This window comes from Hippopotamus amphibius, chromosome 14, assembly GCF_030028045.1.
Source record: "Hippopotamus amphibius kiboko isolate mHipAmp2 chromosome 14, mHipAmp2.hap2, whole genome shotgun sequence".
NCBI classification, from domain to species: domain Eukaryota; kingdom Metazoa; phylum Chordata; class Mammalia; order Artiodactyla; family Hippopotamidae; genus Hippopotamus; species Hippopotamus amphibius.
This window is the reverse complement of record NC_080199.1, coordinates 76,761,785-76,779,228: the sequence shown is the minus strand read 5'-3', so window position 1 is coordinate 76,779,228 and position 17,444 is coordinate 76,761,785. Positions and strand designations below refer to the sequence as shown.

Below are 17,444 nucleotides of genomic sequence, written 5' to 3'. Positions count from 1 at the left end.
CGTGGCACAATGTATTTCCTTGTCACATTTCTTCCATTTTGCAGGATCAAGTTAGTTTTAGGTAAATAGAATGTGGTTACATCAGATCATTTTTCAGTGTATAGTGACAGAATAGGGATTTGATCAGAAAGTAATCTCAGCCTATTTTATTTATTTTTCAAAATTTTTATTGGAGTATACTTGTTTTACAATGTTGTGTTAGTTTCTACTATACAGCAAAGTGAATCAGCTCTACATATACATACAGCCTCTCTTTTTTAGATTTCCTTCCCATTTAGGTCACCACAGAGCACTGAGTAGAGTTCCCTGTGCTCTGCAGTAGGTTCTCATTAGTTATCTGTTACATACATAGTACTGTATATATGTCAATCCCAATCTCCCAATCCATCCCCCCCTCCCCCCACCCTTGGTATCCATAATCTCAGCCTGTTTTAATTCAACGATTAATGTCATGAAAAAAATTTTGTTGATATTCAGATATTTGCCAAGTGAGACACTAGCAGAAATACCTTTCTGCCATTTCAGAGAGTGTTTGCACTTTACAGTGTCTCTGCCTCCTCGTCTGTTTTCTGGATCTTTTCCAATACATTCCAAGTTAAAGTTCCCAGTCACCACGAAGCAGATTATTCCCTCAAACAGGATTTGTTTTGGGTTTTCCCAGCCCTGTAAAATTATCTCTGTTTACATTCTAACAAGGATACACGAAACAACACTGCTTCCAGCTCCACCATACAGGAGGGGTAAAGTCATTTTCTTTCTAAGGAGCTTGCCAGCGAGGTAGGAGCAGGGGCCCAGCAAAGGCCCAGGGCACCACCCTTCTCAGGAGCAGGAAAGGGCCCCACGCAATTCCAGACACATCTCCCAAAATGCATTTTTGTGTCATTTTATTTGGGGGTCTAGGGAGGATGGTGTAGATTGCCTCTCACCTGGAGTGTTTGCCCAAAGGATTTGCCCATTTTGTGATGTACAGTTAATGTCTAAACCATACTTATCCCTCTCCTCCAAAACAAGAACTGGGCAAGTTTCTTTGGACATTTTGCCCGGATCCCGGGGCCCGTGTTTTATCTCCTGTTATGCTCCCAGCCGGAAATATTTGTTGTTGAGTCAAGTAAATGCAGAGCCTTCTCCCAAGAAGAGAAGGCATGTGTATTATGAATTGTGTACCTCTGATGAGGCCACAATACTCAGCCGTGTCGTTTCTCTCTCTTCAGCTTCATAAAACGTGTCCCGTTTTTCCTTCCTGCACACTGAACAAACGTATTCATCCTGATGGTCCAGGAAATCGCCCGTCGTTTGGTTCAAATTGTGGAATGTTTTTTGACATGTGATGTGCTAGGCTGCACCTTGGACTCAAGAGAAGAGCCTGAGTTACGTGATGGGGGATCAGGGAGCAGCTGGAGAGCTTAGCTGTGATGAATCAGCTTGAGGCAGGGCCTGGAACCTTCTGTAGATTTGCTGTGGCTCTTTCATCTTGCCTTGGACCAATCGTGAGGTTTTTTGGTTTTTGTTTTGAGTTTTGGTGGCTAACTCTAGTTTGAAAGAGCTTTTAGATTCCAGCAGAAGGCAAGCCTGCCTTTTCACGTACATTTCTGTGCTTGCTGGTTTGCTGTGTCTTCCTGTGTTTTCCCTCTTCCTTTGCCCAGTGTTTCTCCCATTTCAGGACCTACATTGCTAAGGGTAAGGAAAAAAAAAAAATACACAAACAGCATGAGGTAATTGGGTCATTTTTTCCATGAAGTCTATCAAATTTCTGAACAAAGATCCATTACCATTGACTATCTTGAGTCTGATTTGGACACCGTAAAATACCCCCTGTTATCCTTTAACCAGAATTTTCATGAGGGACCAAACTAACACATCTTTTATTAAAATCAGTGATTGATTATATGTGATACCTAGCTAATGAATATTTTTATTAGACGCATGAAGCTTAAATTACTCAGAACTATTTTCATATCCTTTAGCTTACATGCTTCCAAAATGTTTACCTATGACAGCATTCTTAGGTACGCTGCCATGTACTTATACTCATGGAGGAGAAATTAATGTTGCCTTATGAGAATAATGTAAAGCTCAAGGCCACGGAACACAGGGATGCATTTCCTTTTATCTAACTGTAGATCTTGTACCTTACCAGTCGGCACACAGTGCATTTAGCAAGTCCAGAATGACTTCATTTCCTTATTATAATCCCAGATAGGCAGTTGAATGGAAATAAAAGGTAATAAGAAATTTCTGTGTACAATGAGGCCTTGATTTTAAAAACAAACAAACAGACCTAACTAGACGAATTTCTTTCAAAGCACGTTGTATCTACATTTTCATCCACATTTAGAATTTAACATTTCCTTCTGACTTGCTCTCCTTCCGTAAGAAAAGAAAGAAAGAGACCAGGAAGAAAAGTTTCAGAAACAAGAAGATGAAAAGTTCAAGATTCTAAGCCAGCTTATTTATTTCAAAAGTCCTTAACAACCTGGAGATACCTCTGATCGATGTGAAGCCTCACCGCGGGTGGCCACGTTCTCTTACAGGGGCTAAGCACCCCCACCTGCCCCTTCTGTGATCACCTGGCCTCTTGGTGTGGGGTTGGGTGAGCAGCCCTGGATCCCTGGGGACCAGCTGTCCACAGGTAATGGACTGTGACTCAGAACAAGCCCAGCCCCCGCTCGTGGTGAGATCCAATTTCCACGCCAGTGGCTAACACTTAGAGGCTGTCTTTTGAAACCTCTGCGTGTTAGCTTCTAGTCGATTCACATGCAGACTTTGACAGGGGAGGTCTTAGAATCCGTTCTCTAAGTAAGGCCTTATTGGGTAAAGGTTCTTGAGAAAACGGTTTAAAATTGCTAGCATTGCCTGTACGTATCGCAGTGCTCTGTGCAGAGGGACCAGCCGTGTTCACTCATGCTGGTTAAGTTCCCAGGCTGGCTCCCGGGAACTAGCCTAGCGGAAATATTAATGCTATAAAATTGGATAGTATCCACCTGGGACATGGATGCATTTTCAGCCACTGGGAACATGAACAACGCCCAGTAGCATCAAGATACTGAAGTCACTTCCCTCTCCGGAGATTTTGTGACTGAATAAAACCCGGCAGCTTCAGCACGGTGGGTCAGATTCCTTTTCTCTTGGCCCAAGCTGTAGATTTCCAGTGCTCTGCACCCTGTGGTCCAGCCTTCCTGTTCCAAGCCTACTTCTTCATGTCACTCTTCCCCCAGCACCCCAGCCCAGAGGATAACACTGGGGGCTGGTCTGGGGGCGGATGAACCCTGCTTGCTCTGTGGGCATGAGGGGACGGAGGGAGGGAGGATGATGGACGGAGTGAGGATAGTCCTGGAACAGTGAGCGAGAAAGCTCATCCTCCGGGGCGAACCAGATGCGCTCCCCGGGACCACGTATCTGGGGGGACCCCGTGGAGTGGGGCTGGCCCTTGACCCAGTTGGCTTTTATCCATTACAGCCCCAGAAGCCCGTGAGGTCACAGGTGACGTTCGGGCTCAGTGTATTCATTCATGTGGAACAGTATTAATGGTCACAGTCTTTCTGTCTCCTTTCCATCAAAAAGTTAAACGTTTTCTCATGTCTTGTTTAAGCGGAAGTTCCGCCGTCTCCGCTTTGAGCTGCTGTATTTTATCACCCCTGAGTCTCGGGACGCTGCTGGCGTCATTAAGGAATTATGTGTGAAAACCTGTGCGGTTCGGTTCTCTTGTTTCCTCCGGGGGCAGTAATGACCTTCCCGTAAACAGAGTCCCAGCTCGGATCCTCCATCGGAGATGTTGGGATGTCAGCGCCTGACTGGGTGCTGTCTTCACAGACTTCCTTTCCTTAAAGGTGGAGCAGGGATCGGAGTACATGATTCTGTGGAACAGCTCTCATCTCCAGAATGTTCCATCACCCTGTCCCACATCCTTGCAGATGCTCTCAGTTTTGTTGTGATTCTGTCTCTGCGTCCTGGTACTTGGTGGGCTCCCCACATGCGCTCATACAGAAGCTAACAAGCTTTTCAGAAGAAGGAATGCTGCGCTGGGCTGCTCCGTTAGGGCCCTTGTGCTTTTTTACAGTTTTTCTTTTCCCGTTTCTAACCTGCATCTCCTTAAATGCCCTTTCTTCCCCTGTGTGGTTTCCAACCAGCTGCTCACTGTTTAATCTCAATTTGAGGAAGACCTCTGCGATCAGACACTTATTGGAACATTGTAAGGTATTCCTTAGTTTAATCAGGAAAGGGTGCAGGTAGCTCTTCCTGCAGTTCAGGAAGAGGGCCCATCTGCAGTTTACACGGCTGGAAGGGCCGGCCTGTTTTGTTACCCTGTGCGTTGTTTCACGCCACCAAGGCCTGCGGACGTGGGCCATGATGGTAAGTTTCTGCAAGAGAAGAAAGGAAATCTGTGCCTGGATACTGGTGTTGACCTGACTTTCAGGTCAAGGGTTTGGCATGATGACTGTGAACCCTGGCATCATAACACCCAATCCTGATGCGGCAGTGGCTCTTTTCACCCTAAAAGGAGAGCGGAGACTGTTCCCCCTTCCCTGGGCTCCTGATCTCACGGTCAGGGCACAGCCGGAGGGACCTGCATACATCCACCAGGGTGAGGATTAGAGCATCTTCTGGGTTTTTCGGTCCTGCAGTGAAAAGCTTTAGAGGTAGACCCATGACTCTCCAGGAACCCTGGGCTTCTATCTGGATGTGGGGGGCCTCAGGGAAGCTCTGCAGTGACAAGAGAGCTCCGAAGCTCTCAGGGTGAGCAGCTCCTGACGCTCCTGTCCTGAGTCTCTCCTACAGGACTTGCGGTGCTTCCCGGGGTGCAGAGGGGGAGCCCTCGCCGTGCACAGGGACAGCGATGTTCCCAGGTGTCCCCAAGCCTCTGTCTGGGTCAGAGGGCATCCGAGGTGGCCCACGAGGGGAGCAGCCCATCTTCACGGCTGTGTGAAGTTCACATGTCATGTCTTTCTTGTCTTTCCCTCGTGACACAGGGCCAAGCACACCTGCAAAAAAACGCTGCTGGAGGAGGTGCAGGAGCTGGAAATGAAGTCCAAAGTGATGGGAAGAGCCATGCTCCGGGACAGCAACGGGAAGAGGTGGGCTGCCCCAGGCTGTGCGCCCGGGATCCCCTGCCCGTTTCCCGCGTCTCCTTCCCGGTTTCCTTTCTGCTTCTCTGTGTTCAGTGTGAGCAGGGGATGCGTGAGATGTAAACTGCACCCTCAGGGGCAACGTGAAATCTGACTTTTGGGTCCCTGGGCTGGCCCCCTGAGGAAACGGGGGTTTTTATGGGGTCTGGACGTGGGGAAAACAGCCCGCATGCAGAAAACGCAAATAGGAGCATTGCAGTCTTCAGGTGGAGGAGTTCTGTGTGTGGCCATATTAGCAGAGAGCGTTTAAAAGCCAAGCCTTTTGCTATCAGGCCCAGTTATTTTACTAAAGCGTGTCTGCCCTGAAGGTTTGCCTGCTGAAGAACGTGTGTTATTCGTCTAGATTTGGTTACAGTTCACTTCAGGTATACCTGGGGTTTGTTTTGTTTCTAATGAATTATTTTTTTGCTACTGGTGTTGAGAAAGCATGACGTGACCTACTGGCTGGTCCGGGGAAGCAAGGGCTGCACCCTCCCCCCCCCCAGCCCGCCCCTTATTTCTCACAGAGCCTCAGCCTCCTCCCCCCAACACCCAGCTGCTGGGCGTGGGAGTAGATTTTGTTTAATCACATATGTTAAAATGTTACCAGGTTGCATTTGGCTAAAATTTACCCAAGGAAATTGACCTGGGCCCAGGGGGACTTTGCAGGGCGATAAGGAGCCGTTGCTACCTTAGGGACACGGACTGGGGCGTCTGGGAAATTATGAGTGCGGCTCTCCTGTGGGTACTTGGAAGGAACCCTGTAGCCAGCTGCTCAGGAAACAAAAATCTAGAGGTTGAATTGTAGGGTCCTATTATATTTAAATTGTTTTGTTTATATTCTGTTTACTTCTGCTACCTTTCAAAGCAATGGAAACAAAGCATTTTTGTTTGTTTTGTTTTGCCTTTAGGAAAGAGAATCCAAACATTTTGAGACGTGTTAGGAATATAATCTCACATAACTATAGATATTTTAGGAAAGGGGTTGAAGAGTATGGAGTTGAAGTTGTGATTTTTTTGTGTATTTATGACTTATTTTTAGTGAGTCCGTCAGGATTCATTGTATGGCAGCTGTGCTAGTTGTTGTAAGAAATTGTCCACAGGACAAAAAGTCACCGTCCGAAGCTTAAGTCATGACTGGTGGGGGCAGGGCTGGGCTTTAAGGTGCGCTGCGTGTAAGTGTTACACTGGCCGCGTGAGCAGGGCTCTTCTCCCCGTTAGACACCAGGCACAGGGTTTAGCACCTGCTAGATTGTCAGTGACCCACAGAATTCTTTGAGCCCTGAAATCAACGTGTTCATAGGCTCTAAAAATAGGGAGAAACTTCTGCCAACTGAAATTAATAAATGGGTGCCGTCTTACTAACCGTTAAGCGAGATAAGCACACTGTTGTATCCTGTTGGCAAAAAAAGCTCAGGTTCTTTTATATCTCAAGAATCCTCCCGTATACACAGTGATCGCGGAGAGATCGTGAGTCATTTCTAAGGAAAATGAGAATTTCCAAGCAGAATTCTAAAACTCCTCTCAAACATTGGACAGGAAAACATTGCAAGGAAGGCAGCATGAGAACTCACTTCGCCAAGTCTGATCCGACGTTGGGGGAGGTGGGGGTGGTCTCCTGGCCTGTGAGGTCCTGAAAACAGGCCTGGGTTGGGGGGTCAGCCGCACAGGGGGTGTCCGGAAGAGGCCGCGATCCCAGATGGCCTCTGGCCTCAGAGCTCGAGACAAGCTTCCCCATGGAGACAGGCTGGGCTTTGAGGATGCGTGATGGTGATGGACAGAAATGACGAGGCATGTCTGCGGCAGGGGCCTGGGTGAAGGTTCGAGGCAGGCGTGTGCGGGTGGGGACCACACGCGTCCGCAGAGCTCCAAGCCTGCCTTTGAATCCTGCCTCGGCTGCGATGAGCCAGTGGCCTTGGGCGAGGGATTTCCTGGGAGGAGGGTGTCCTCATTTGGTACAGGAGAAGGCTGATTGGGTGGTTGTGGGGGGAGGGGGTGTTTATGAAACAAGACGTGTGACACTCGCTGACCCTCGGAGACCAGCCAGGCGTTGGGGGCGGGGCTTCAGTTTGTCAGGAGAGTCGTGATGTTGAAGGGCGTCGGGGCCTGTCAGCCTTGAGAGAGCTTGTGGTTGATTAAAAACTATAATTAAAAAAATATATTTTTTTTTGTTGAGGTATAGTTGATTTACAATATGTGTTTCAGGTGTACAGCAAAGTGATTCAGTGACATATATATTGTACATATATATTCTTTTTCAGATTCTAAAAGAATGTAATTTTTATTTATTTGGTTGCACCAGGTCTTAGTTGTGGCAGGTGGGCTCCTTAGTTGTGGCTTGCAGGCTCCTCAGTTGCAGTACATGGGCTCCTCAGTTGCAGCAGGTGGGCTCCTTAGTTGTGGCATATGAACTCTTAGTTGTGGCATACAAGCTCTTAGTTGTGGCATGTGGGATCTAGTTCCCTGACCAGGGATCGAACCCGGGCCCCTTGCATTGGGAACATGGAGTCTTAGCCACTGCGCTACCAGGGAAGTCCCCCAAGAATGTAAATTTTAAGTGCACTTATCCTGTTCAAAATTCTCTTTTACATGTTCAGATGAATCAGAAGGTAGTGACAGTGTAAATGTGGTCTCCTGCCCTCTACATTTTGGAATCTCTTCTCTGGGTGGTGGTTGATGGGAGTGTCTGTGAACCTGCGGGTGCAGGAGTTCCCCGCCAGGTCATAGCCTCCTTTCTCTCTGCCCCAGCGTCTGGCCTCCCTTTTGTGTTCCTAGAGAAGATCGTTCAGGGACCCCACACCTCCCACCATCCTCAGTGTCTCCCCGCCCCCCCCCCCATCTGACTTCTCCCTCCTAATGGCCTCCAAATTTCCTGGGTGGTCCATGTGCAGCCTGGATAGGCAGCTCTCTGCAGAGAAGACTCTGCCCTCACAGCTGTTCCTTCATCACCTGCTTGCCCTTTCACACCTGCCTGGATTTCCGTGCTGCTCTGGAGCTGCGGGGGGCTGGGGGAGGGGTGGCCTGGGCGGGGGTGGGGGTGGAGATTTCTGCAGCCCTGTCCTTCCTTCTGAAGGTTCACGGACTGACTCCCTCTTGGAGAGACCCTGAGTGTTCTGCCTCTTCTTTCGCCTCCCCGTGCCCGATTCCCCGCCCCATCGGATGTTTGGGTTCATCCGGGCATCTCTCTCTCGCCATCAGTCTGGCATGTAGGGGAAGCTCTGTAAATATTTGTTGACTGAGTGGAAACACAGAAGTCCAGTGGAGAGAGGAAGGTGAGCCTGCAGGGTCCGTGTAGCTGGTGCCCAGGGCGTTTGCTGCTGTTGAAAGTGGCCAGAGAGGGATGCAGGCCATGGCTTGGCCTCTAGTGAGAGGGCCCTTTATCTCGTGGCTTGAGTAGAGCTCACGTAGAAGCACAGGTGGGCAGATGGTCCTATCTGTGCAGAGATAAACAGGCCTAGAGCTGGTGCTCCTCGCCACCCACCACCCCGGGCACCCAGGCGTCCTTCCTCTCTGGCCACCCTGACCATCGCTGATCCTCAGCTCGGCTCTGATGCCCCTCTCGAGGACAGCCTCCTAAGTCCTAAACCCCAGGTCCAAGTTACTGGCAAATAGTCTAGCTGTTTTTCTCAGGAATGTACTCATAAGAAACAGAATCAAAATCTTTATGCATGAACCCTAAAACCCCTTTTGTGCCAAATGACCATTTTGCAACGGTAGCTGGAGATGTTAAGTGTCCCTCTGTGCCCTTAACTCATTCATTAAAACACTTGAACATTTTCTTGATCTTATCTAAGCCCCCGAACTTCTGCACGATTTTGGTAAACCTTAAAATTTCATGAACGAGCTTCTGCCCTTTCCCATGAGTAAATCAGCTTCCAAAATTAACCTATGTCATTTGTGCATAAATCTGCCTGTTCTCATGACGTAGAGAAAACAAGTGGATAAAGAGAAAGAGAATTAGAGATGGAGAAAGTAGAGTGAAGGAAGAAATGCGAAGGGAATGAACGAGGATGGGTTTTCTTGATTTTTCGTTGGTTTTTTCTGGGTGGAGCACTTTTCTCGCCGTGTGGTTCGTGTGGCTTAGAGAGGCTAGAAACAGTGATATTTGGATGGTTCAGGAACCTTTCCCCAAACCATCTTCCCAGTGATCTTTACCAAGAGACAGGCCTACTGTTCTGCGTGCGGAAGAGGGTCTGTCATGTACACCATCACTTTGTACCATCGGAAAAATGAGGGGCTAAGTGAAAGCATTCCTTGTTTCCGTGTTTGGTAATATTTCTTCCTTCTTTATTTCTTTTCTTTTTTAATTGTAGCATAGTTGATCCACAGTGTTGTGTTAATTTCTGCTGTACAGCAGAGTGACTGAGTCCTACATACATACACATTCTTTTTCATATTCTTTTCCATTACGGTTTATCTCAGGATGTTGAGTATAGTTCCCTGTGCTGCACAGCAGGACCTTGTCATCTATCCATCGCTCTTTATTTCTCATGTGTAACTCATGCATTTTTTTTCCTGCCAGAAGAAAATCTACCGGCGGCCACTTACTTTACAAATACAATTTTCAAACAGATGCCTAAAATGTCATGTAAGGTGACAAACTAATTTTTTCCCCTTAAATTGGTTTTCTTCCTTGGCGTGTGATCAGGGGTGTCCTGGTGTTTCAGATGTTTCACCAAAGAGAGAAAAAAAGTTGAATGTGTTTGATGAAGACACCTGGTTTCCCAGTGATGCTTAGTCTAGATAAACAAGGAGGCCCTTGTCTTGTTCTAGACCTTCTTTCTGCTCATCAAAGTTGGTGGAAGGGGAGTGGACCCTGTGCTGATTTTCTCCAGCTTCAAGGTCACGAGTCTGCTTGCTGCCCCTGCCTTGGGCCAGCAAGGCAGTGAGATTCTCTTTCGCTTAAGTGCTTTCCTGAATAGCGCTTATGCTGAGCCCTGGGTAAAGGAAGCCGTGCGGCTGGTCCTTCCCTGGCCGTGAGCCATCGCTGCACCCCCGGGTGGCTTCCTGTCCTTTGTGAACGTTGGTACCCAGGCTCCAAGCCCCCCGGCCTGAGCCGGCGCTCACGGGGATATCTGGACGGCCTGTCCCCTTCTCGGGAATTCCGGGGAATCCCATCCGCGCCTCCATCTGGGCCGCAGCCTGTGTCCCCCCAGCTTCCATTCCATCAAGGCTGCCCCGCACAGCCAGGGCGCTGGTCCTCACTGGAGACCGGGGCCTCCTCCTGCAGTGTTACCTGCCGGAAACCAGAGTCAGAGCCTGAAACACATCAGCAAGATTTTCAGACAAACGAAAGCTTACCCACTCCACCCCAGGCCGCACTCTCCCAGGCTCTTTTGAAACCAATTACATTGAAAACAAAACACAAAAACTCCCCAATACATCTTGAGTGTGTACTCTACTAAAAATATCCATTGTGCTTTGGTCTTTAAACAGAAATCCTTTGATCTTTAAAACAGTGTTGAAAAAACTATTGTGTATCATCATACCTCCAAGTCAGAATTGGTACAACTGCTGAGTCCAAGATGAAGATCACCAAGGCCCAAAGTAGGAGCTCCACCAGCTTTACTGTGTATTATTTCTCCAATATAAGCTTTATGTCATTTCAGGAAAAATACTTTCTTAAAGTATTGGCTGTCGGCAACCCATGTCTCTGTCTGTCTTTTGTTTCCCTCCCTCCCCTTCCCACACTTTCCCGCCTAAAATATCCATTCGTTGTTTTATTAGCCTAAAGGATAGGAAACTATGGCATCATTTTAGCAGCCTCTCCAGGCCAGGTGGCAAATGTCTGCCTCCAACACCTGGTTACGATTTATTTCACTTCCAGCTGCATTTTTTTCCAGCGACGTGTCGTGAAGCTGAGGAGAGAGCCCAGATTGTAGAGACAGACAGACCTGTGTTGGCCTCCAAGCCCTGCCACTCACTGAGCTGTGTGACCTTGGCTGAGTTACTGACTTCTCTGAACTTTCGTGTTCTTATCATCCATTTGACTTGAGGTTTAAATGAAATAATACATATTAAATCTATAGCATATGTAGACTTTCAGAACGTGTGAACACCCCTATGTCTCTGACTTAGAAGCGGAACCACAGTTCCATTTTGCGGACCTTTTGAACACACGGGGTTTTCCCAGAGGACTTGGAGAGACAGAGGAGTCCGATCCCCGTCCCGGAGGGACCCAGCCCTGAGCACAGATGCTTCCTCTCGGGACCCACACTGACACTGCTCCCTCGCTTCTGACTTCTCCCACTATCCTAACATCTGCTTGGGCTTCCCTTAGGACATCCATTTTTAAAGTTTTCTAAATCATTCGAATACTCAACATACACAAGAGCAGAGACACTGGGACAATGAACTGCTGTGTGCTTGCTGCCCGGATTCAACACTCACCAAGAGTTTGCCACAATTGCTTCATCTAGCCCCTTTCTGCACGCCCCCTGCCGCCCTTTTTTTTTTTTTTTTTTTTTGGGCCGCTCCACACAGCTTGCGGGATCTCAGTTCCCCGACCAGGGATTGAACCCGTGCCCCCTGCCGTGAAAGCACCGAGTCCTAACCACTGGACCACCAGGGAATTCCCCACCCGTTTTTTCCTTTGCCAATCCCAGACGTGACAGCATTTCCCCCTTAGGCACTTTAGCACGTATCTAAATATCCCGCGTGTCTATAGCGGATCCACCTTACCCTTGTTTGTGCTGTGACGTAGAAACACGAACTCCACTGCCTGTTGTCACATCTAATAATCCACAGTCACGCCTCTGTATTGGTGGATGCCCAGTCCATACACCGGTTTTCTGGATCTTCTCAGCTCTGTCTTTTTAGGGTTTTATCAGGTTCGTTTTAGGATCTAGGTGAGGCCCACACGTAACAGTTGTTTGCTGTATTTTTAAGTCTCCTTGACGCTCAAGAAGCGCCCCCTTCCTTGTTCTTAACGCCGTGGGCTTGGCAGAGGGGATGCCCTGTGTGATTTTTCCCGGCAGTCATCAGCACGGGCAGCGAAGGACAGTTTCCTCCTGTGCAGAAGGAGGAGCCCGGCCTCCAGGAGGGGCACTCACCCCCCAGGTGGCCCAGCTAAACCGGGGCTGGACCCAGTCTCCGAAGTCCAGGGCTCTTTCCAAGGAGCCAAGATACTGAGAGATACCCGAGTGCTTCCGTTTCTGACCTGACCTTCATCAGAGTCCCCAGAAAGCAGCAGAGCCCCAGAGACCAGGAGGGACGGCTGCCCCATAGCAGGAGCCCCATCAGAGGCCAAGACCAGGGCCCGACGTCGGCCAGCCTGATGGAGTCGTGAGCCGAGCTCTGCAGGAGCCAGGCAGTCGTGGTACTGGTGGCTTTAGGTCCCTAAATGTAGAAAGAACATGGAGCAAATGTAGAAACCGTACCCTCCCCTAAAGGAACACAGAAGCCAAGCAAGCTGACCACTGCAGAGCAGAGAAAGGCAAGGAGCTGATGCAGGCTGTTCCTGTTTCCATGCAGCTTGGAGAGGAACAGCATGGAAAGAAGAACAGCCTTCTTGAGAAAGATGACTTCCAGCCAGCATCCCCTTACCTGGGACCCGTGTGTCCGTAAAAGAACCTAACTGAGCATGTTTAATCCCACGTGGGGAAGAACCTTGGGCAAGGCCTAAGGCCGGCAGGTATTTTAGTTTACAGACCAGGGGGCCTTCTCAGGGAAACAACCATGGGGGCATCGGCCACACTGCCAGGCGAGACCAGGGGAACCTCAGAACAAGCCAGGAAGTGCATTCGTGGGACAAAGAGAGTAAGTGGCCCAGGAAGTGACAGGAGGGCTGACGGGATTACCCACGTGGGGGTTTCTGGGGACTGCTTGCATCCTGGGCACAGGAAGGAAAGTATGAGGGAGTAAACGCCTAAGGAGGCACGAGGCCTAATTAGCATTTGGTTAATAAACACCTCAGCCGCCATGTCAGCTGAAAATAATTGGCTCTGTTACTTTACAGATGTTCCATCCCAGGGGCCTTTTTGTGGTTGCTGTTGTTATGGCCTGCTGTTTAATAATTAAGCACAACTTTTCTGAATACCATTTGTCATTTGTTTGGAAACAAGAAAAGGATTTCTCATCCACTGTTGAGTGGTGCGTTAGCTGTTCTAGAATCTGCCCAGAGCCTGGCCACTGGCCACAACTTGATGAAAGATGACAACATCCTTACGGGATGCCTGGAGAAGGCCGGGAAGGAACTGTGTTTCCTTGAGATGTAGGGAGGTGAGACAGAGGCAACAGATTCAGTCTTGGTCAGTGGTTTGCTGGCAACAGTTCTCAGCCCGTTTCTCGGATGACTTGAATACGTTTATTTCTTGGATTATGATTTAAGTTCGCTCAATGTCAGCTTTCTCTGCCAACCAGACCCCTTTCTAAAAACTATTTTTACTCATGAGGTTAATGTCAGTAACTGACTAGTGCTAATGGCTCACTGCCTCCCTTTTAAACTAACATGAAGCGTTTTAATCCTTTTTTTGGAAAGTTGGTTTTATTTAACCCATTTGAGCAACAACAGAAATAGTTAAAGGTAGACTTTAAAATTTTTGTTTTTGTTGTATACCTGGGTCATGTAATTAGAATAGTGATGTCTCACATTCCAAGCAGGGATTAGTTCTTCGGGAGATTCTTAGAAGATCCTGGCTAATTGCTCTTCTTTCATTATCGGTAAGCTGTTTGTTTCCGGTTTGCCTCCCGTCTTGCCTGCATCCAGCTGGGATGGGAGCAAACATCCCAGCTGGAGGAAAACGGACGCCCAGGGACACCCACTGTGAAACTGAGTCGCAGTGAGACATCGTCCAGGAAGTGCCCGATTCCACAGCCTGTTTCGCTCCTCAGTTCTTGGGGAGGCCGAGGAAAAGAAGGGTAGCCTTTCTGACACCTGGAAAGTGCAGGTGCAGAGGGGGTTTTGCAGCGCCTTCACGACAGTTCCTGAATCCCCTGGTCGTACTGGGCTGTGGGGGGGAAGGAGGAGTTGGGTGCTGCTGGACCTTTTGCATTCACGTCCAGCCTCTGCTTTTGCCCAGCACTGCTCTCGATACATTGCCCGGGGGCCTGAGCTTGGCCTTTGGTGTCAGGTGAGGTGGCCCCCGTCTCCACAGCTGGCACTCGGAAGGCTCGTCACGGCCCATCTGGTCACTGGTGAGCATGACATCACTGACCTTGTGGTTGGGAGAGCCTGGAGAACGTGGAGGAGTCACAGCTCAGAGAAGCTGTAACTCCTCCCCCCCCCCCCCCCCCCCCCCCCCCGCCTGGTCTGGCCACGGCCTCCGCGGTGCGGGCCCAGTCTTCTGGGAGGCGGCAGGGTCCACATCACTGGGTCCTTCGGGGGTTTGTGAGCCAGCTCAGGGGACCAGGGTTTCAGCCCCCAGATCATGGGAAGGGTCTATAGCAAGGGGATGCAGGACCTGGTTCTTCTGAACACGTGATGACCGTGATGTGTAAAGCCATGGACTCCCATGCCCAAATTAAAAATTTAAGTGAAATCCCAATATATAAAACAAGGTATTTATTAGTATGAATTTGTTATAAAATTCAAATTAACACGTGTATTTGTTTTAAAGTCAATTGGTGGTCACACTGAGATGATTTTCAAAATTACAAAACTCTGAAATTAGTCTCAGGAAGGAGAGATGCCTCACGTCACCTCTATATTCAGTTTTTCTCTTATTTCCTTTGCGGTTGTACCTAGAAGAGCCCTGATATACAGAAATTAGTTGCCAAGTTTAAGTATTTCACAGTTCACCTTGTAACCTCAGACTGTTTTTTTTTTCTTGATTATATTTAATATAATGATTCATTTGCTTAAATTAATATATAAAATAATAATAATGTATACTATTAAATAATGACATAATGATTTTATAATTATCAAATAATATATAAATATAAAGAATACATAACATATAAATAATATAAATTTGCTTAAATTTCTTCTGAAAAATGTACGCGTCATCTAAAGAAGCACCCGACAGTTTCTATAAGCATAAAACTCTCTAAGACAGCATCACGTGGTATCCCGACTGCTCTCTTGTTGGAGAATTGACTGCAGACAGGAACAGGGGTCAAGCAAAGCACTCAGCTGAATATCAGCTGAACAGGCTCACTGTCACTGTCATTGGCTATGAATGGACACATAAGAATGCTCTTTTAAATATAGCGATATATAGTTGCAACCTTTCTAATACGTGACCTATTTGTAAAGTCAACTATAAGACCATTTCATGTGAGAACTTTAGGGAAGCAAGTTAATTTGAAAACATTTGTGGTTTCTAATATGTTAAGATTTAAACCATAGGAAATATTTATACGTTCTTTAGTTAAATATTTTTAAAATATAGAGACTGTGATTTAGATTGTGGTTTGAAAAAATAGTAAACAGTAACCTTAAAAGCATATATCTTATCTGTGTATTTCAATTCAATCACCATATCCAGATGCATACATTCTTCAAAAAATTTAAAGTGTTTATAAGAGTATACACTTTAGGGACTTCCCTGGTGGCACAGTGGTTAGGAATCCACCTGCCAGTGCAGGGGACACAGGTTCGAGCCCTGGTCCGGGAAGATCCCACATGCTGCAGAGCGACTAAGCCCGTGCACCACAACTACTGAGCTGCAAGCCACAACTGTTGAGCCCACGTGCCACAACTGCTGAAGCCCACTCGCCTAGAGCCCGTGCTCCACAACAAGAGAAGCCACTGCAGTAAGAAGCCCGTGCACCACCATGAAGGGTAGCCCCCACTTGCTGCAACTAGAGAAAGTCCATGTGCAGCAACGATGCAGCCAAAATACATAAATAAATAATAAAATAAGTCTAAAAAAGAGAATATAGACTTTAGAGAGAATAAAACAATTATTTTAATGTTACTTATAAATCTAATTTAGGAATATAAAATGAATAACTTTAAATTTTGGTATTTAAATTAAAAAGTAAAATTTAGGCAAGAGTTTTACATGCACTTATTTGATTTCCTGATAAATATAACTTTTCATTACTAATGAAAGTTTAAAAATTTAAATTCTACCATATACTTCTTTTTGTCAGTTCATCAGAAACAGTCATGATTTTTAGATAGTCAAGGTATTTCTCGAATGATAGTTGTTTTGTTTATTAAGGCCTTGACATATCACCCAGACCTGTTGTCCTCCTGGCTGTGTGCTACCTATTCAGAACGCATTTGCTTTTGTAAAAGCACGTAGGACAGGAACGTGCTGCTAGCGCTTTTGTCAGGTGGAACTTTGGGCTTCTTGTCCGGGCTGCATCTTCTCGCCTTCCTCACAAATATGTAGAAAATGGGAGAGCAAGCCCTCTGCCTGCTCCATCCAGGTGGCCTCTTTTGGTCTTTCTCACAGTGGATGAAAGATGCTAAAGCCCCAGCACCGGGCTGGGCTGTGTGCAGGCCTGGTGGCCACCATGCGGTGTTCTTTGACCAGCATCACAGATATTTTGTGTCCTGAAGCATTTGAGACCCAGTGACTTTCCAAAGTAAAATCCAAGTGAGCTTCTTATTTGATAACCCAGGGAAACGCTGCAGCTGCATTTCCCCTCCGTTCTGACCTCTGCTTCTTGCATCTGTAAATCATGCTGTCCTGATCCAATGGCTGAGGACCACGTTTCTGCCGTCCCTCAAAGTTTCTCGCTTGAGCTTCTGCCCTGCTGGGAAATGAAAACACCCTTTCGTCCTCAGAAACAATTGATTTTTATCTGTGCTGTTTTGTAAGGAATGTCTGCGGGCAAAGTGCATGGGCTGATCCCAGATAAAGAACTGTCTTGAGCATCTTGAGGGAATTCGCCTGCTCAGCCCACCAGACATCTTCCTTTCTCCTTTGATCCTTACAGGCAACTTCTTCTTCTTCTTCCTTTTTGTGTAATATTCTCAAAGGACATAACCACATCATTCCATCAGGTTTACTTCATAGCTGTGTCACTGCTGTGTTCCCTGCCTTCATTTCTTTCTTGAACGCAGCAGCTTCTACTCTGCAGAGGCTTCATGGTTTCTGGCTTTTGTTCTTTTATAGCCCTGCTGGAGCGTGTCCAACCAATGACATCAGTAGACATAGCGTGTAGGCTTGGAGACGCACCTGCTGTTGATCCGTTTGGATTTTCTGTGCTGCTTTCATGTTCATGTCAGCAGCAAATATTTTCACATACCTAACAACTGATTGATATATATTAGGTACACACACATACACGTATACTGAGAAGCATTTCTCATCAAGTGCTACAATTTACAAGAATAACAAAAGATCATCCATTTCTATTTTTTTATTGAATGTGGTTGATTTATAATACTAGTTTCAGGTGTACAACAGTGATTCAGTATTTTTAGAGATTATACAAGATAAT

The 17,444-nt window shown here is 47.2% G+C and overlaps 1 protein-coding gene across 1 annotated transcript in view; it reads left to right on the top strand.

Annotated features, from left to right (window-relative positions):
* LOC130835882 (phospholipid-transporting ATPase IB) overlaps positions 1 to 17,444 on the top strand; it is a 416,937-nt gene that overhangs the window by 368,774 nt on the left and 30,719 nt on the right. Inside the window, exon 34 of the mRNA XM_057707762.1 lies at positions 4,968 to 5,072. Coding sequence (XP_057563745.1) covers positions 4,968 to 5,072 — 105 coding nt within the window. The remainder of the gene's footprint in view (positions 1 to 4,967; positions 5,073 to 17,444) is intronic.